We start from the raw sequence: 20644 nt of genomic DNA on the forward strand, positions 1-20644 counted from the left end.
TTCTTTTGTTCCCTTCTTCAACGTTCTATAATTTGTGATTTCCACTCACAAATATTTGTATTTAATGTAATGTATGTTAACGTATGAGCACCTAATCGTCATCGAAGGACAATATGTAAAGCATATTATCCGCTATGAGTTTTCTTATATTCCTACACTTTTTTCCAACCTCTAGGAACTTGTTCCAAATATTTCTTTAACAGCTTTAGTAAGATACAACACCTTTGTTTCAAACATTTGGTTCCAGTGAACCTGTTATTAACTTTTTTGCCTATTTTAACTATTGTTTATATTCGTTTTTTTCAGAGCTTTCCAAAATTTCACAAGGGGATGCTATCGTAGGTCTTATGCAGGTCAATGTGTAGAAGATTTAGATTTTGAATTAGAGCGTAGTTTTTACTTAATTACTTGGGTGATTGCAAATAACTGGTCCAACATGCATCTTCCGGCTCAGAACCTTGCTTGTTCCTGTTCTAATCTTATTCCTTACATATTTCCCATATATTTTGCTCTTAACCCTGTTGTTTTCTAACTTCGTACCATTTCCCTTTTTGCATATGATATGTTTCATGCCATTCTTCTGGTATATCTGTTCCGTTTATACACTCCTGAAATATTTTACTTAGATGTTCGTGTAATTTTTTCGGCCATAATTTAATTAATTCTGCTGGTGTATTTCTTGGTCTGGGTGCTTTACGATTTTTTAGTGAAGTAAAAGCGTTAATTACTTCATTTGTTGTCATTCTAATTGGGAATCTCAATTGTCATCTTTATGTTATTATACGGAACATTTGCACGATTCTCATTAGTTTTAGACAATACAACATTAGGATCTGATGGAGTCTTACATGGTTTTATGTCATTAAAATTAAAACGATTCAAAAGTCTTTCAATATAGTTTGCTACATGTATGAAAATTCGATTTTCTTTACACAGAGTTTCTAGTCCAACGAAGTAACTGGGTTCACACGTCGTTACACTAAATTTGTTCTGCAACGCGGTTACCGCTTGTCTAAAACATTTTGACACTGAGTCAAGATTAGTCCATCGTCTACGTAATGAGCGAGAATCACTTTTACGTTGTTTATCTTTGCTATGTAAACACATTTATCACTTTCACATTCCTTTAAACCAAAAACTTCCAAAAGTTGATTAAGAAATTTATTCAGTCTTTTGAAGAAGCACCTTGGAGATTGTTTCAGTCCGTACAGGGATTTTAATAGGATACATTTTAGTCCTGGGTTACTAAGTTTTAAACTATCAGGGTTCGAGGTAAATTTCCTCTTCTAATATTCCATGTAAAAACTTATCTCGTGATTTAGCTGTTTTTACTACGTATATCCCAATTATTATTAATCTGTATCCTTGAACATTCTTTAGAACGCTGCTGTAAAAGTAGTTACATATTCCCAAAATTTCTGATCCCTGACTTATTTTTTGTTTCAGTTAATACTGTTAAGTCTATCTACTTTCTTTATTTCATATCGATAACATCGTCCATTTTTTTTTTGGAGTTTTCTTGTATTTTCCATGTTTAGAACTACATTATCGGTTTCCATTGTTTGATTCGTCTTCGTATATCCAGTCCATTCCAAAGCATTTGGTGAGGGCCGAGATTTTTCTGGTGTGGTTGTCTCCCTTAGCCGATCAGACCTAGTTTTAAGGCATTGTAATATCTAGGTCACGACATGGATGTAAAAGTAGGATTTGTTAGTATATCTTTGAAGACTGCTAGCATTTTCCAGAGTTCAAGTAACCTCGGATGCTTTCGAGACCCGTACACTAACCATTTGATCACTTTACGCTCTTTAACCAAACCTCTGGTATTTCCAAAATTTAGTTGAACTTATACAGGGTGCCCATTATGTATGGAATATAGTATATATCTTGGTAAGTATCAACTTTACAAAAAAACATTTTATACAAAAGTTGTTTAATATTTGATTTGCCATAATAAGACACCATTCAATTGTTTTTATTTCAGAAAACAAATGAGCAACGAATAACATTTAATTTTTTTTAAATGGCAATGTACCCTTTCGTTAGGCTCATTTGATAGAGATTTTTTTTCTCTTTACGATGACGTAAAATTTTAGTACCCTTATACTAAAAAATTTTTGAAAAAAATGTAAAAACAGTTTTTTAAGTTAATTTTGCCAATAACATGAATCTAGATATCCGAAATCTTATTTGTCCTAACAATTGAATGTAAGCTATTGAATGTGACAGAATCATGTTTATTTAAATAAGTTGGTAGATCAAAAAAGAAAAATGGTTCATTTAACAGAAACTGAACGCATAGAAATTTTAATTATGGTCGGTTATGGGGATCGCAAACGAACACAATTAGATGTATGTGAAATTTTCAATGAGCGTTATCCACATCGAGAACCAATCAGTCAATCAGTAGTTAGCAAAACTTCGAAACGTTTTAGGGAAACTGGTAATGTTAAAGATCTGCCAAAGACTGGTCCGCAGAGATCTGCAACAGATGAAGATAAAAAGATCGATATTCTCATAGAAATCGAAGAAAATCCAAACATTTCAACTCGTCAGTTATGTTTAAACCATGCTCTAAGTAAAGGTTCAATACACAAAATATTACATGCAGAAAAGTTACATCCGTACAAACCGACTTTATTGCAAGAATTATCCGAAGATGACTACAGTCGACGTGTTGAATTTTGTGAATTTATGATGGAGCGAATCAACAGCAATCCAAATTTTCTCAATAATATGGTTTTCTCTGACGAGGCTACGTTTTGTTTAAATGGTAATGTAAATAAGCAAAATTCTCGATATTGGGCCGCTAAAAATCCCCATTGGATGATTCAAAATCATACTCAAACACCACAGAAATTAAACGTATGGGTATTTGAATAATAATTAAACGTATGGGAATTTGTGCAGATCACATAATTGGACCTTTCTTTATTCGAGGTACTCTAACTGGTCACCGTTATTTACAATTATTGCAACAGCAAATTATCCCAGCTTGCCAAGAAAATCTTGATGATCTTTGGTTTCAACAAGATGGGGCACCGCCCCACTATCATTTAGATGTACGCCGATATTTAGATACGGTATTTCCGGCCCGTTGGATAGGCAGAAGAGGGTCTGTAGAGTGACCACCCCGATCTCCGGATCTTACACCTTGCGATTTCTTCTTCTGGGGATATTTAAAATCTAAAGTTTATGTAAACCGACCTCAAAATCTGACAGAATTAGAGCAACGAATAAAAGATGAAGCTGCAGCTATTTCTCCCAGATCGCTAAGAAATTCTTTTCAAGCCTTTTATGATAGATTGGGCCACTGCCTTGCAGTTAATGGTGAACATTTTGAACATTTATTGTCGTGAAAACCATTTTAGTGCTAATTTCGTTTTGTCTTCAAAGTTTAATAATTTTCATTTACACTAATTTTTAGTTTATTTGTTTTATGTTGTATGTAGATTTAATTTACGGTAATAATTCGAGGTAGTTGACGATCTCGGATATCTAGATTAATGTTATTGGCAAAATTAACTTAAAAAACTGTTTTTACATTTTTTTCAAAAATTTTCTGATATAAGGGTACAAAAATTTTACGTCATCATAAAGAGAAAAGAAATCACTATCAAATAAGCCTAATAAAAGGGTACATTGCCATTTAAAAAAAATTAAATGTTATTCGTTGCTCATTTGTTTTCTGAAATAAAAAGAATTGAATGGTGTCTTATTATGGCAAATAAAATATTAAACAACTTTTGTATAAAATGTTTTTTTATAAAGTTGGTACTTACACAGATATATACAATATTCCATACATAATGGGCACCCTGTATTTTATGTATATCACGACAAAAATTAATTTTAATTCTATTAATGTTTTGTTTTACTTATATTTGTTTTTTGATTTCAGTGTTAACTGATGTTCATAGTGAAACTTGGTTCGTTATTGGTGCCATGCTAATTATTTTAAGTATGCAATCGTTGCAACATTTTGGACAACCACTTTTAAACATAACCAGAAAAGGAGAGAGTACTAAAATACATTTGTGGTTATCAACATTTACAGCGATTGCTTTTATGATCTTCTTTGTAATAGGTAAGATTAATACAATTTTATACAATACCTATTGTTTATTTTAAGATATTCATAAAAAAATTATGGTTGATTAATTTTGTCTTTTTCAGATTTTAGTTATGTTAATTGTTTCCGATTAATGGCCCTGATTCAATTTATAATGGGTGGAATATGGTTTGCAAATTTCTTATTTAAGCAGATAAAACCGATGTTTCTTAACAGATCATAATAGCAAGCAATTAATTTTATTTATTAAATTTGTGTTATATGTAAGCATTCACTTTCAATACATATATTATTTTTAAATTAACAAATTAAAAGAAATAATTTTTTTTTCCTTATATTTTAACCAATAAATCCACTCATTAATTTGTTGACGTTTTTTCCAATATCCAATTTATTTATCGTTGAATTTATTCCGCTTTCAAAATATTTTTTAATGTTGCCGATCTGATTTAAATATTGACAAGTTGTGCTTTGTAATCTTTCTGCTAAACCTGCCCAAAGTGCCATTTCGCAAAAACGAAAATCTTTTTCAATTGTCGGATTGGAACTTATTTCAACGAAATTATTTTGTAAACTTGTAAAGCTTGGTATTAATTTATTTTGAACTTGAAGTTTTCCATTTCGAACAAAATCAGCAATCATTTTCGTGTAAATATCCCTAACTTTTTTATCGTCATCGTCCATAACTTCCGGGTCTTCAAAATCAGTACCATCTAAATTTTTTGGTTCAAAAAGGTATGATAAATCATCACCGTGGCTACAATATGTGTTATTCGAAATCGATTTTGAATCACTATCAACAAGTTTACTTCCTTCTAAAATTTTATATCCCTTTCTAGCTTTTCCAACGTGATTGAATCGATATAGAAAGGTTGAAGTGTTCGTTTTTGACCACAAATCAGCGGTTAAAAATGCCGGTAAACTAAAAAGCGCATCACTTGTCGCTTCTGAAATAGCAGATAAACTTCCCAAAATATTATCTTGATTTATTTTCAAATAACCGCGAAAATTTAACGGGTCCACAATTTTCCAAAATCCTTTATCATTTTTATTGGTTGTATTTCCCAAACCGATTAAACCTTGTAAAGTGGGAACTAAATGTTGTTCCATAAACTTCGGAATCGATTTTATATCGTTTATAGCTTCGTTTTTGTATCGATTTTCAACAGCACGTTTTGTTTCATCTTTAGTTATTCCGGTTAGTAGAGGAATTTGAGGAGAATTTCCATTGGTTAAATCATTTATCGGTTGATATTGAACTGCTGATGGTAAAGATCTGTAATCATTGGCGCCTTCGGTAACTGGAGATGCACTGAGAAGACCAGACATGCCTGATATGAAACCACGAGATGCAAATCTTGTTTTTTCTATTTCAGAATCACCCTGTAATAATAGTAAGTTATTATTTGTTAGATATTCTTTAGAAGTTGAGTAAACATTTCCAAGTTTTATTTATAATAAAATTACCTTTATTAAAGTTTCCGGGCCAACATTTTGGAGACATCTTATCATTGTTAAAGTATTTTGCGATGGACATCCTTGGTATTCAGCAACTTCCTTAGCCGTTTTAGCGGGTGTGTTATCAATAGCCCAAGATGATATTGCTGATCCCGACATCGCTATAATTCCACTTATATGCCCTAAAATAACCGTTGTTGTATTATTAATAACAAACACTTATATATAAAAAATTTTATGAAGATTTGCTGTGCCGTAAACAATTTTCTTATTTTAAGGCCAGGCAAAGGAGAAAGGAATGGAAAAAAGACTAGTAATCTACTATCAATAAAATAATCTTAACCCAGATGTGCCTAAATTAAAACCACTTTACAAATCATAATAACTTTATTGAAAACTTATTTAAAGAAGCAAAACAAAGTCTTACAAACAAACCATGACAATTTGTTTTTTTTTAAATGTTAAATTTGAGCCGTCCTACATGTAGGACATTCGGCACATGAATATCTATAAACGTAAAATTATTTATTAGTGTGATACTGCACAAAACACTTCGTGTGTACACCAATGTCACATTTTGCGCATCTCGTTGTAGTTTTTTGATGGCAATGAGCACACCTAGTTTGTTTTTCTTGGGGCATAACTAAAAGATCTATTCGGTCGAACCGTATATCTATTTCGTGAGACCTACTGGTATGTCCTTTTTGATATGACGATGTTTTTTTATTCTGAACCAACAGCATTACAGCAATTCTCCTTCTAAAACTAAGTTAATCTAATTCTCATCCATTCTTGCGATGCAAATGCCATGCGTTTTGAATTGCCATGTCAATACAGTGAGATATCAAAGGAAAATACCATTTTTTTCCTCTGATCGAAATTCGATGTAAGCTGATATATTGGTCAGAGCGGTCGACACCTCCCATATTTGTATTGTACATCTGTATAAGATGCGGCTGCTGTACCTGAATATTCTTCTTTTCTTTTTGCGAATAACGTGTGACCGAGTGAATTGGGGCAACTCCAGAAAAATTGGAACAAACAGAAACTACACTATTATCGTGCCACTTTACTGCAATTATATTCTGTTCTACAATTTTTGCTTAATCATAACTTCCTCTGCGCTGCTTCTTTATGAGTTTTGAATCTATAAGAGAAATGTCTTTTAGCCTGTTTTCTCTAACCGTACCAGTAGCATAAAAATGCCAGTCAGTTAGTTTTTCGATCAACGGAATTGACGTAAAAAAGTTATCAAAAAAGAGATAAAATTTTTTATCTGGCCATTCCTTACGTAAAGCTTGCGCATATTCTAAGACTACTCCAGCACCAACTCCCAATTCAGAAAAGTTTTCACTTATATTTGTAGAGGCTCCTTGATAAGGTTCGAACCAATTCAAGTAACCTAACCTGGTACTTCCTACCCATAACTTATATCTATAGCGCATGGGTTTTCCTCGAATATACTGCTTACAGCTATGACGTCCATAATACGGAACCATAGCTTCATCAACTGAGTGCATTTCTTCAAGCGAGGAATTCTCCATGAATTTTTTATTCAACAGTGTGAAAAGCGGCCTTAGTTTAGCAAATTTTTCACTCTGGTCCAACTGCTGATTATCACAGACGTGAAGATTAGAAAACAAATACTCAAACCGGTCCCTTGAAATTGCTTCTGTAATCATGACGTTATGGCAATCTTTTTCACGTTCCCAGAACATCCTCCGTCTCGGTACTTGCATATATCCACTAAGTATCAAAACGCCTATAAAAGCGTTTACTTCCTGCTTTTCTATATTCGCTTTTCTATTTTTTTGTTGTGCGTACTTATTACTCTGATTCAAAATCAATTCTATTAGTTCTTCGTCAAAAAATTTTGAGAAAAGCTCTAAGGGGTTTTCTGTGATCGCCTTTTATCCTTATTTATCCTTTTATCTTCTTTTATCCAACTCTAGTGCATCTGTCTCTTTTTAGTTTTTACTTTTTGTTTGTTTCTTGCTGCCGTGTTTTGTGATTGTAACTCTGATAGAGGTATATTGTCATCTGATGAAAAATCACTGTCGTAGTTACTTTCAATTACGATTTCCACCGGCGCTTGTAACTGTGATGACGGTAGGTTATTCACTGTAAGATCATTTTCTGCTCCAGAATCTTCATCTGTCAGGTCGGCTGCAGCGTTTACAGGAGGAAATATAGTTATTTCATCAACCTGGCTGACAATGTCGTCATTGTCCTCAAGCATAGCAAGGGCTTCATGAAGCGAAAACCCCCTGTAATTAGATGAACGTGATAGTCGTTTATTATCCTAATGTCCTATATATAGTACACCCGTCTTTTACCAACCTAATTTATACTCTAATTTACTGAATAATGCAAAACTTTTAAATAATACTAATTATGCAACTATTTATTGTTACTGTAATCAAAGAATCATAATATTATTCTAATTTCTATAATTGAAAATTACCTTACCTTTCAAAGCGAACCGGGCAATAATCCATTTCCAACCTATCTTGACTTTCGGATGCACTTAAAACAAAATCTAAAGCAAAAAAAAACACCTAAACTGCAAGTTATCACTCTCACTGCTACATCTAAAATACACGACTTCATGTGATGTGCGCATTTCCAGGCGCTCATGACCTTGCAAGTTTCAACAGGAATTGACCGTCCTAAATGTAGTACATTAGGCATATCTGGGTTAATAAAGTAAAAGGATAATGAACTAGAATCTGAAACGGAATATGTTTTGTTTGGAGAACGAAAAACTTGTTAAGATCGGCCACATGAAATGTTATGTTCTGAACCACGAAAGCATAGGAAATATTGATAGAATTTGAGTAACACAAAAGACTGCGACATCACTCATAACGTAGAAGAAGACGATGCGTGGAAACAAGCTGCGACAAATTAAATGCATATGAAGAACGGTTGCATATGAAGTACTAGGAAAGCGAAAAGTAAACATCAATGGAATAGCAAGAACACACTGATATACACCAAAGATTAAAGAACTGGCAATGGAGTAATAGATACCTGATGTATAAAAACTTAGAAATACATGATATATAAGAGTTCGGAACCAAGTAAATGACGAAGTAAAGAAAGCAAAAGAAAACAAAAGGTTCACGAAGAACATGGAATCGGATTTACATGTTGCGAAGAAGATTGTTTGGAACATGATTCAAAATCAGAAAAGAGATGTGTTCAGATTAATAGCCTTTCGAGAGAAAAATAGAAAGGGCACTTTGCAAGATTATATGAAGAGATGTAGATGTTCACATAGACACAAAGCCAAAAATATATAAAGGTACCACAGAAGAACCATGACCAAAGAGGACATATATAACATTGAAACCAAATTAAAAAATAGAAGAAGCGCGGGACCCCATGGCATACGAGGCAAATTCGTTAAGAAAGTTATGTTAACATGTACGATGCTACAGGAGCGGAAAACACACATAACAAACACGGTATACAAAAAGGGAGATAAGAAGAAGCCAGCAAACCATAGAGGTGTAACCATATTGAAATCCACGCTAAAAAAACTATTAGCTGATATCATACATAAATTCCTTTAGGCAATGACAAAAATTTCCGAAGAACAGTAGGAATTGCGACGGAATAAAAGTATAATAGACACGAACTTCATAATCCGACAGATCATAGAAAAATCTATAAAGTTTAATGGATTTCGTCGACCTAACAAAAGGTTTTGATAGTTACATTGAAGAGTGTACTAGATATACTAAATACCAAAAAAGTACCTTCTGATATAATATGGTAAGTTGAGAACATAAAAACAGACAACAAAACAACGAAAGTACACAACGATGCCACTCAGGAAATCCTGGTTTTGCAAAGAATCAGACAGATTTATTAAGTCCGTTCTTCTCAAATCTAATTATGGAAAAGATAATAGAGAGGTCAAACTTCTAAACGGATGCAAAATGAGAAACGATTAGATAAACATAATCTGTTATGCAGACAATATACCTCTTACAGTAGAGAACGAAGTTGATCTCCAAAGAATAGAAATTTTGGAAAACATCAAAAAAATACTATGCATATATGGACTTTCACAGAAAAATGTTAAACATTAATGACGGGAGACTCGAAGTTCATAGAAGCCATAGAATAGGTGATGACCTTTAACTATCTCGGAGAAGAAACTTAAAGCGATCGCAATCCACATAAGAAGGCGCAAAACCAGCATACATAACTTTAACAGCATTAAAGTTTGCAGAGTTGTTCAGATAAGCATTTTGGAGAAACAAATACATGTAAGTAGATAGTAGTCAAAATGAGAGAGTCTCTCAAGTCAATCCTAGCACTTTCTTTACCAGACACATAAACAAACAAGGCGATAAGAGGGAGAAAAAAGCGAATAGCCAAAATATGCAAACACAATCAACTTGAATGGAAAAGGCCAGAGGGAACAATCATGGTAATTATCATCCGTTGAATAACATGCGAAATCCTAAACTAAGAAGAAGAAATAATTATGAGTTTTAAATCCAACTGTGCACGTTTGATTTTCACCGCTGTTGTATTTATATAAGTAGAAACTTCAAAAAAACGTATCTCAAAAACAAAGAATGTATCAAAATTAGACAACAAAATTTCTTTTCCATAAATATCGTTGTTATGATCTCTTAAATCAAACTGTATTCGTTTGATTTTCATTGCTGTTGTATTTATAATAACAAACTTGAAAAAGTCGTATCTCAAAGACCAATTGTGATATCATAACAAAATACAAAACGCTTTGAGACATAATTTATATTATTTTAATGTACTGAAAACAAATTTTTGATTTCTTTTATCTGGGTAAAATGGTATTCTTAATTCAACATTTGCATTAACATTTGTGAAATTTTGATAGAAATCAAAATAATAAAAATTGTATCTCAAAAATTAAGGATAATATCGAAATTTATCTTTAACAGTAATTTTATGAATATTTATCGTGCAATTAATAAGTTCTTCATTTAACGTAGTTGTTATGGTCTTTCAAATTCAACTGTGTGTTGTATTTATAATTACTAATTACAGAAACTTTAAAATATCGTATCTCAAAAACTAAACTATACAGAGTGTTTCTGTAAGTCGTGGCATAATTTTAATCACAAATACTAGAGTCAAAATGATGACGATTGGTGCAAAAATTTTTCGTCCAAACCAATAAATGCCTAGAATAACTCAAAAACGGTGCGTCTAATCAAACATTTCTAAGAGTGAAAATTATTTTAAAATGAAATAGGCTTTGAGAATCAGTTGGAAAATTAAAGGTGTACGACATAATCAAAAAGTTTTAAGGAAATAACATTTATGAACACCTGTATAGTAGTGAAGGAACGGATTTTGAAAAAAGACGGATACCGGATATTCGGCATCCCCTTCGGCCGGATATCCGTTTATCCGGCATATCTATCCGGCCATTATGGTTATAATTTCTGATGCATTTCTGAAGTGATACCCTACATTGCCACATTATTGCGATATTTGAATAAAAATGAAATTAATAAGAAACCTGGTAAGATATATCAACTTATTTGGATCCAAGATACAAAATGAATTTTTTTGATGCTAATTTAACTAACGAAGCAACTCTAAAAAGAGGATACTTTAATTAATAATTGGCGATATTTCCACAAGAATCCTTCAAGAAATGAATTTTATAGCGAATTTTGAAAATTATCGATTAAACTTGCAACATCGAAAATTTTATCAAAACTTCAAATATTGTTTTCTCAAAAACTAAAAGTTATTTTTGAAAACGTGTCGGTTGATTGGAAAGTGGACATTCTTATTAACGCTTTGGGAAATTTTCATACTCATATTCCAAGAAATCGATTTTATACGAATTTTTAAAACTTAATCGGCGAAAATTGCAAAATTCGAGAAAATTGTTGATCATTTCAAAAATTTATTTCTCAAGAACTGAAAGCGATTTTTCAAAACAGCTTGTTGCATTAAAAAGAGGATACTTTAATTAATAATTGGTGATATTTCCACCAGGATCCTTCAAGAAATAAAGTTTATAGCGAATTTTGAAACTTATCGATAAAAATTGCAACATCGGAAATTTTATTAAAACTTCAAATATTGTTTTCTCAAAAACTAAAAGTTATTTTTGAAAACGTGTCGGTTCATTGAAAACTGGATCCTCTTATTAACACTTTGGGAAATTTTCATACTCATATTCCAAGAAATCGATTTTATACGAATTTTTAAAACTTAATCGGCGAAAATTACAATATTCGAGAAAATTGTCGATCATTTCAAAAACTTTTTTCTCAAAAACTAAAAGTGATTTTTCATAACGGCTTGTTGCATTAAAAAGACAATACTTTAATTAATAACTGGTGATATTTCCACAAGGATCCTTCAAGATATGAATTTTATAGCGAATTTTGAAACTTATTGATGAAAATTGCAACATCGGAAATTTTATTAAAACTTCAAATATTGTTTTCTCAAAAACTAAAAGTTATTTTTGAAAACGTGTCGGTTCATTGAAAACTGGACCCTCTTATTAACACTTTGGGAAATTTTCATACTCATATTCCAAGAAATCGATTTTATACGAATTTTTAAAACTTAATCGGCGAAAATTGCAATATTCGAAAAAATTGTCGATCATTTCAAAAATGTATTTCTCAAGAACTGAAAGTGATTTTTCAAAACGGCTTTTTACGTTAAAAAGAGCATACATTAATTAATATTCGAAAGTGATAACAGCGACAGTTCTGTTAGTAATGAATGTGATGATGAATGAAATGATGATGAAGCGAAGAGAAGAAAACTAGACGAAACTGCAACAAGAGATCTTATATATCGTATTGGGATTGTTATAATGAGGTTGCCAATGAAACCTGATTTAAATAAAGTATTTAATAAAAAATGTCCTGTAGGGGTTGAAGTTGATTATTATCTGTGGCGTCCAACACCTAAAAGAGATACTAATTCCTGTGAATAGTGGTTGGCCATTTATGGGTTTAGACCAAAAATTTTTACACCAATCGTCATCAAAAAATGTTTTAAAATTTAATCTAATCTTAGTACGCGAAAGGTAAATTTTTAATCTTCGTTAATTTGGTTATAACAATCTTTTTGATTCAACTCTGACCTCAATATTTTGAAAACTGTGGTAAAGAAGATCAAATAAAAAAAATCATATATCACGATAAATTATGAAGGATTTTTAAGCAATGTTAATAAAAGACACGAAGAATGATTCGAAGAAGAATGTTAACGAAGATCTTTTAAGGCCAAACCATGGTTTTATTATTCTTTTTTCTGAATGTTAATGAAGTTTTGTTGCGTAATAAATAATTTACACGTTACTTACTATGATTTTTTAACTATAACTTTGCGCGTTTAATTTTTATATCTTCTATATGTATTTATAAACGTGGAAATTCTGCTTCACATGGTCTCTTTGGCTATTTCTAGGTTACAAGCTTATACTAATATAAGACTTTAATTCCTCGCTTTCTTATTTTGTGAGCTCTTGTTGGGCAGATTAATTTTAGAGTTGCAGTGGTAGAGATTTTATCTCAGGTATCCCACTGTTAGTTTCACATTTCGTTATAAAATTTTTTAAGTTGATAATCGAGATTAAAAGCAAAATGAAGTAGATTGATAGCATTTTTGCGTTAACCTATATTATTGTTGTACAAATAAACGATAAGAATTTAACATCTACTTAATAGACAAGCAGAGCGATTTAAACTCATTTGAAATAATATTTTTCTTGTTTTTAATCTGCAAAATTAAAAAAATATATTCTGACCTCTTGCTACATTTGATAAGGCTACTAATAAAGCACTACTAGCTCCAGATCCATGTCCCATAATGGTAACTCGATGAGGATTTCCACCAAAGAACCCAATATAACGTCGAGTCCATTCAATTGCTGACACCATATCGAAAAGACCTGCATTTCCAGGTAATTCAGCCGTTCCTGTACTTAAAAATCCCAAAGAACCTAATCGATACTGAATCGAAACTACGATAATATCATTTCTAAGTAGATACCTCACCTAAAATATTTAAAATTTTAATCAATCTAAAGCATTAATTATTAACATTTACACCAAATTGAGAGGCGGAGCCAAATCTAAACCCTCCAGGATGGATCCAAACCAAAACAGGTAATCCTTCTTGTCCTTCCGGTAACATAGGAGTATAAACATTAAGGAACAAACAATCTTCACTTCCAACTATTCGTTCAGTGGTAGGGACAGGCTGAAGACAAGCTGGAGGATATATTGTGGCATTGTAAACCCCTTCGAGATAATAAGTTCTTGGTCTCTAATCATAAAAGGATTAAATTCAAATAAAAAATGTTATTTAATTTTACCTGAAATCTATCACGTCCTGTGGGTGGGTGAGCATATCGTATACCTCTAAAAGCATAATGGGGGTATTCTAAAACACCCCGAATGGTTGCTGATCTTCTTGCATGGGTTACAAACGCAACTGGGTCATCTTCAGGTGGTACATTAGCCGGATTTCCTCCTACAATCCTTTTTACCCGTTTATTATTGCAGGAAATAAAAGGCAATGTGAGGAGGATCACTAAAAATCTAATTTGGATGTTCATTGTTGGATGAACAGTTTTGCATTAAAAGGAAATGGATTTATCTTTTTTTTATTATTAGCAGAGGAAATCGTTTTATCTTTTTAAATTGTATCGCCTACGCAATAATATTAAATCATTTAAAATAATAAAGTTATAAATTAAATTTAAACTAATTTATTAAAAAATAATAATAATCACTTTATAAAATTGTTGAAAATATAATAAAATTAAATTTAAATATTTCGCGGGGCTTTTCAAGAATTCTATATTACCGACTTTGATAGAAACTTCAAAGTGACAGATGTAAATAATTGTAAACAGATTGTTAAATATTAGTTTTAATCATTTGCAGGAAGTTATTTTCGATATTAATATTAACTATCTATATAAAAATGGATCCGGCGTTGTTAAAAGAACGTGAATTATTCAAAAAGAGAGCCTTAACGACTCCAGCGTAAGTAATACAAGAAAAATATTTAACATAACCTAAAAATTAATTTATTTATTAGTGTTGAAAAGAAGAAAACAGAGCCAAAAGTTGATTCAAATAAAGATGCTAAGAAGAAATTTAAACCACCTGCACCAGCAGCACCTAAAATGGACATTAATACGTTAGAAAAACTCTTAAAATTATTAACCTTTACTCATATCCATTTCGTTGTATCATTTTAGATATAAAACATCCACAGGAAGTTCACAATATAGATTTGGAGTATTGGCAAAGATTGTTAATCATATGAAAACAAGACATCAAGATGGTGATGTCCACTCATTATCGTTGGAAGATATTTTAGATGAAACAAATCAATTAGATGTTGGTAGTAAAGTAAAAATGGTATATAAAAAAATTCGATTTAATTAATGACTAATTAATAGCTTATTATATATTTTATAGTGGTTACAAAGTGAAGCATTACCAAGTAATCCTAAAGTAGAAGTGACCCAGGATGGTCGATATGTTTTTAAAGCAATGTATAAATTGAAAGATAGGAAAAGTTTGTTAAAATTACTAAAACAACAAGATTTAAAAGGATTAGGTGGAGTTATGATGGAACATATTCAAGAATCTTTACCACATTGTGATAAAGCTATTAAGGTTTTTGTTTCAATAAAATGTATTGAATTTGGGATAATAATTAAATTTGTTTCTGCAGACTTTGCAAAATCAGAACGAGATTATTTTTGTGACTCGACCCATGGATAAAAAGAAAGTTTTATTTTATAATGACAGAACAGCTTCAATGCCTATCGATGAAGAATTTCAAAAATTGTGGAGATCTGTAGCTGTCGATGCTATGGATGATGCAAAAATTGATGAATATTTGGAAAAACAGGGTAAATAAATGTTTAATTGTATATTGTTATAGATTATTATTCTACTTAAATACTTTAAATTATTTATGTTTATTTTTTTAAGGTATTAGGTCAATGCAAGATCATGGTATTAAAAAACCAAGTGCTCCTAAACGGAAGAAATCAAGTCAAAGGAAGAGGCAATTTAAGAAACCTAGGGATAATGAGCATTTGGCTGATGTGTTGGAGACTTATGAGGATAATACTTTAACTCAAAAGAATAGCGTTTAATTTTTTTTTATTGTAATAAGAATATTATTAGATTCATTATATTTTGTTAAAATAAATTAATTAATGACAACTAAGGAACTTTTTTAGGAAGTAAATATTTTGTTGTATAATTCACTACCCAGGATTTTAAGTGTTTTTGTTGAGATTTAATGATGAATTCTGGTATTAGTAGTGATACTTCATAACATCTATTCTTTACAGTATAAAATTAAATGTTTTAGTTCATCACTAGATAAAATAAAACATAGGCAAAAGAACAAAAATTTAAAAGACCATAGATAAAAGGAAAAAGTAGCATGTATGTAAGTGCACAGAATTAAAGAGCCCGTGCACATGATTGCGCCATTGACGCAAGTTAGTCGCAATCCTTTTATTATAGCAAAATAAGTTGAGTCACTAGACTTTGAAGATTTACAGGAAGCGCTTCATATAATAATAATAATCTTTATTACCCCAATAGACATAAGAAATCCTGTAACAAAGGTAATATTATAATAATTCCAAAAATTATTTGAAGAAGGAGACAATACATGAACTAATTTAATAAGTGTTATACATATAAACAAAATTAACACAATCTATTATCTACAAAATCGGCAGCACGCATGATTCCATTGATAGGCGAATGTAGGCCACAATTGGTGTTACCCCGATGCGGTAAGAAAATCTTAGTGCTCCTGGACTCCATTCTTGGTACTCGGAAATTTAATCGACATAGGACTTCAGGTGCTGTCACATGGCCAAGCAGTAAGTTGTTTACAAAGGAAGCACACAGTTGCTGTCGTCTTGATTCGAGTGAACTGAGATCATATCGCCGAAGTCCCAGTAAACAAATTTGCGTTTCAGAAACATTTCTGATACATATTATTGAAACATGAAATATTTTTTCAACATATTTCTGAAACATAGTTGAAACGTGTTTGAGACTGCTAATGTCCGGCCCTTTGTATGTTGCATTGAAACGTTTCTACTGAAACGTTTCTGCAACATACAGGTGACAATTATGGTACATTACTAAAATGTTTCATTAACGGTTTTGAATTATTTCTGATATATTACCAATCTACGAAAATGTCTCCTAGATATTCAGCTTTAATTTTTTTCTTTCCATCTTATCTCACATAAAACTATATAACTATATAATTTTATATGATTGCAGGAGAAAAACAGCCAAATTTAGAATCGCGATCAACCTTATAGCTTATGATTTGACCTACGGAAAACGTAAAATTCTTTACATAGGTCTCTTTCTTTAAATAGTGGTCACTAGCCGTATTTTCATTAACTAAATCTAGTGGTGATATATATATAAAAACTTATACAAAACTTGCGCTATTCTAAACCAATATGTAGATGAATCATATTCGCCATTGGGAGTTAAATTCTCATGGTTTTTGTATCAGTTGTTGGATATTGAACATCTGATCTCTGGTTCCTCTATCTTTAATAAAACCTGATTGTTCTGGAAGAATTTGTCGTTTTAAATAATAATTTAGCTTTTATTAACAGGAGGTCAATTATTCTCAACAGGAGACATTTATGTGGAAAGCCTTTTAATTGTAGGTATAAATATAGATTGCGTCCAATCTTTAGACCAGTGTCCAGTCTACTAGGTATATTTTATTGCGTAGGTCCAACATAATGTCCATTCCGTCCACTCCTAGTAATTAATAAGCGTTTTATTGTTTTTTTATATTTACAATTTTCCCTTTCCTAATATAATACAATACATAATAATACATGTACATATATATATATATATACCGGGTGTCCCTCAAAAGTGGCTCACCCCCATATTTTTCTTTATTATTGGTGATATAAGAAAACCATTTGGAATGCATAGTTAGGTCGCTAAAACGGATTATTACGACATGAAATCATTCTTTTTGTACTTCCGGTTATACCGGATGTGAGTACTAATTTCGTTATTTTTTTAAATCTATAATCTTTTTTCTTCAGTTGGGTTGATAGTATAATTTCACATAACTTTTACTTGAAAAAATTTTCACGATCTCTTATAATTTTTGAAAAAAAAATTATTTTCGTTATTTTATAACGTTTTAGTACCTTCGGAAAATGTATTACAACTTTTGACGCATAGTAGCTAGGTTAGTAGTATAAACTACGTTATGTCCCTCTTGATTTGCTGTTTCTCGAGCAGTGATCACTGCTATGCTTTAGTCAGTGGTTCTTTTTTAATAATGGTGTAAATTAATAGTTGTATTAAATTAGTTTTAAAAGAAAACCGCGATCAAACAATTTTAAACGATTAAACAAGTTTAATTCAATTATTTTTGATTTTTTATTTTTTTCTTTATTTTTTGTTCTTTTACACTAAATGTTCTGTAGCTGATAGTAACTTACAATGTCCATTGTACATTATAATTTGGATTGTTTACTTTATTTTGGTTAAAACCTCTCAGATCACCTGACCTCACACCTTTAGATTTTTTGCAAAATCAAAAATGAGCTGTATAATACACCAGTAAGGTCTCGTGAGGTATTAGAAAATAAATCGAGTTATAAATTGTATTACCTAAATATCTCCGGAGGAATAACGTCGAGTCGTTAGATCAACAATATGCAAGATACAATTATGTCAAAATCGAAGCGCGAGCATTTTGAAAATTTAGAAAATTAGTTTTTTTGAACTTACAATTGAATTAAATTTAATTGTTGGATAGCGTTTTTCTTTTAAAACTAATTTAATACAACTGTTAATTTACACCATTATTAAAAAAGAACCACTAACTAAAGCATAGCAGTGATCACTGCTCGAGGAATAGCAAATCAAGAGAGACATAACGTAATTTGTACTATTAACCTAGCTACTATGCGTCAAAAGTTGTAATACATTTTCCGAAGGTACTAAAACGTTAAAAAATAACGAAAATAATTTTTTTTTCAAAAATTATAAGCGATCGTGAAAATTTTTTCAAGTAAAAGTTATGTGAAATTATACTGTCTACCCAACTGAAGAAAAAAAAATTATAGATTTAAAAAAATAGCGAAATTAGTACTCACATCCGGTGTAACCGGAAGTACAAAAAGAATGATCTCATGTCGTAATAATCAATTTTAGCGACCTAACTATGCATTCCAAATGGTTTTCTTATATCACTAATAATAAACAAAAATATGGGGGTGAGCCACTTTTGAGGGACACCCGGTATATATATATATATATATACCTCCAAATCTTCTACCCTCCTTCCCCCTTTCCACACCTTCGTCACCTCGCTCCCATCACTTCCCTCATCTATTTTTTGTCCTCACCCCCTCTCTCAAAATCTGCTTCCTGTCCCTGTCTCTCAGTTCTCTCCACGTTTCATCTCTTTCCGCTCTTCTGTTTTCGATCCCAGTTAGTGAATATCCCACTCTTCTATAATATTCTTCCCTGTCTCTTTGCCCATAGATCAGCCTCCTCTCCTTAATTTCCTTCCAGCACTCTCCCAGGATCCTGCATTGGTGGTTTGGGAAGGTGGCAAAGTTGTTTTGCAGTTGGGTAATGGAAGGTTTGATTCTATAATTGAAATAATGTGTTCGCCACAGCTAGTTTATTTCCAAGGAAATACGCGCTCATTTCTCACGCCCAGTGCAAACTTTCCTATTACATCTCTGTAAGCATTAATATCACCCTGGATTACCAGAATTTCCTTCTTACGTAACTCTTTTATAGTTGCTGATGTCCTCGTCCGTTGCATTGCATGTAGGGACATACTTGTATAATATTGGTTGAAAGGCTTAGCTTGGGTTTTCAGTACTAACAGTGCAACTCCGTTGCGACTCTCGTTCGAATTTCCAGGAAATATATTGTTGAGCCCAGAGATGTGTTGAAGTAACCGCTACCTTTCCTGTGAGTTTCGGAAAGGTGCACGAGCCTTTATTTATGGGGTTCCGCCTCTCTTTTGATTATATGCAGCCAGAGAAAGTCTGCAGTATGCCTCGTACATTCCATATGCTCAGGTGAATCTTCTTGCTCATGTTCATGCCTGCATTGTTGACGTCATTCAAGGCAACTAGCTTCAGCGATATACAATATCCTAAGTTCATCGCTTGTGGTGATTATAAGACAGCTTGCTTTGGACATGTCTTAAGAAACGAAAAATACCAATTGTCGAAACTTATAAATTAATTAAAGATATAGGGGAAACGTATAATACAGGGGGACTTGGTAGAAGGAAACTGTCATGGATGCGAAATATCAGGATTTGGACAGGTTTAAACTTTGAAGACCTTATCAGAGCTGCTTGAAGAGTCTGACAACAAAGATTCCAGTTATCCTGTAAAGGTTTGTAACAGATGTTTAATCCATCAGTATTTTTTTATCTTACACAGTCATTCGAAATTATCAGTATTTTCATCAGTCTTGGCGAGCATTCATCAGGAATGAATAATATACAGAACGCACTGTAAAATGTAAACGATGGGGAAAAGAATGGTTAAGAAAAGGAGTAGAATACTCTCACATTATTCTTTCGCAGAGCGACGTAGATGATTACAAAACTTATTTTTGCATGAGCGACAACACTTTTAATAAGTTGTTGTTATGTAGTGGTAAAACCGTTTATTGATTTAAAACGGTATATTAGGGAGTGCTTAACAGTTGCAGTAGACGAGATGTGAACTACAACAAAATAGCAAAAGACTGACAAAACACTATTTGCAAATACTGATAGTTTGAATGATCATGTAGGGTCTCCTATACATGGCCCCAATCATCCATTAATATTGTCCCTGATTCACATCAACGTCATCCTGCACATTACTCGACGTCTTTATTGTTAACACTCAACATGGTTGCAAACAGCACCAAATGTCGTTTATTGACTACTCTCGATATTGTTCCAGACATCCCTCAATATCGTCCTTTTACATCATTTATAACATACCTCTTGATGGCACCACTCGATGTCATTATTGATCACGTTCAACATAATCCC

At 32.0% G+C, this 20644-nt stretch overlaps 3 protein-coding genes across 4 annotated transcripts in view; 2 read left to right on the top strand and 1 right to left on the bottom strand.

The window, feature by feature from the left end:
• Nucleotides 1–4391, top strand: part of LOC111414923 (uncharacterized) — a 23372-nt gene extending 18981 nt beyond the window's left edge. For both annotated transcript variants that reach the window (XM_023046392.2, XM_071197344.1), the window contains exons 4-5: nucleotides 3902–4087; nucleotides 4177–4391. In XM_023046392.2, the coding sequence (XP_022902160.1) occupies nucleotides 3902–4087; nucleotides 4177–4295 (305 nt within the window). In that variant the 3' untranslated portion in view covers nucleotides 4296–4391. The remainder of the gene's footprint in view (nucleotides 1–3901; nucleotides 4088–4176) is intronic.
• LOC111414922 (esterase E4) lies at nucleotides 4296–14169 on the bottom strand. Its single transcript, XM_023046391.2, has 5 exons — nucleotides 13896–14169; nucleotides 13628–13846; nucleotides 13326–13575; nucleotides 5540–5712; nucleotides 4296–5455 (listed from the first exon to the last, which is right to left on the bottom strand). Exons 1-5 carry the CDS (start codon nucleotides 14136–14138, stop codon nucleotides 4412–4414), a joined length of 1929 nt encoding a protein of 642 aa, XP_022902159.2. The 5' UTR covers nucleotides 14139–14169; the 3' UTR covers nucleotides 4296–4411.
• Nucleotides 14170–14413: 244 nt separating this feature from the next.
• LOC111414920 (transcription factor IIEbeta) lies at nucleotides 14414–15771 on the top strand. The gene is made up of 6 exons (XM_023046387.2): nucleotides 14414–14571; nucleotides 14627–14728; nucleotides 14790–14952; nucleotides 15013–15213; nucleotides 15272–15452; nucleotides 15535–15771. The coding sequence occupies exons 1-6, from the start codon at nucleotides 14510–14512 to the stop codon at nucleotides 15699–15701; spliced, it is 876 nt and encodes a 291-aa protein (XP_022902155.2). The 5' UTR covers nucleotides 14414–14509; the 3' UTR covers nucleotides 15702–15771.
• Nucleotides 15772–20644: the final 4873 nt, after the last annotated feature.

This window comes from Onthophagus taurus, chromosome 7 (genome assembly GCF_036711975.1).
Source record: "Onthophagus taurus isolate NC chromosome 7, IU_Otau_3.0, whole genome shotgun sequence".
Lineage (NCBI taxonomy): Eukaryota > Metazoa > Arthropoda > Insecta > Coleoptera > Scarabaeidae > Onthophagus > Onthophagus taurus.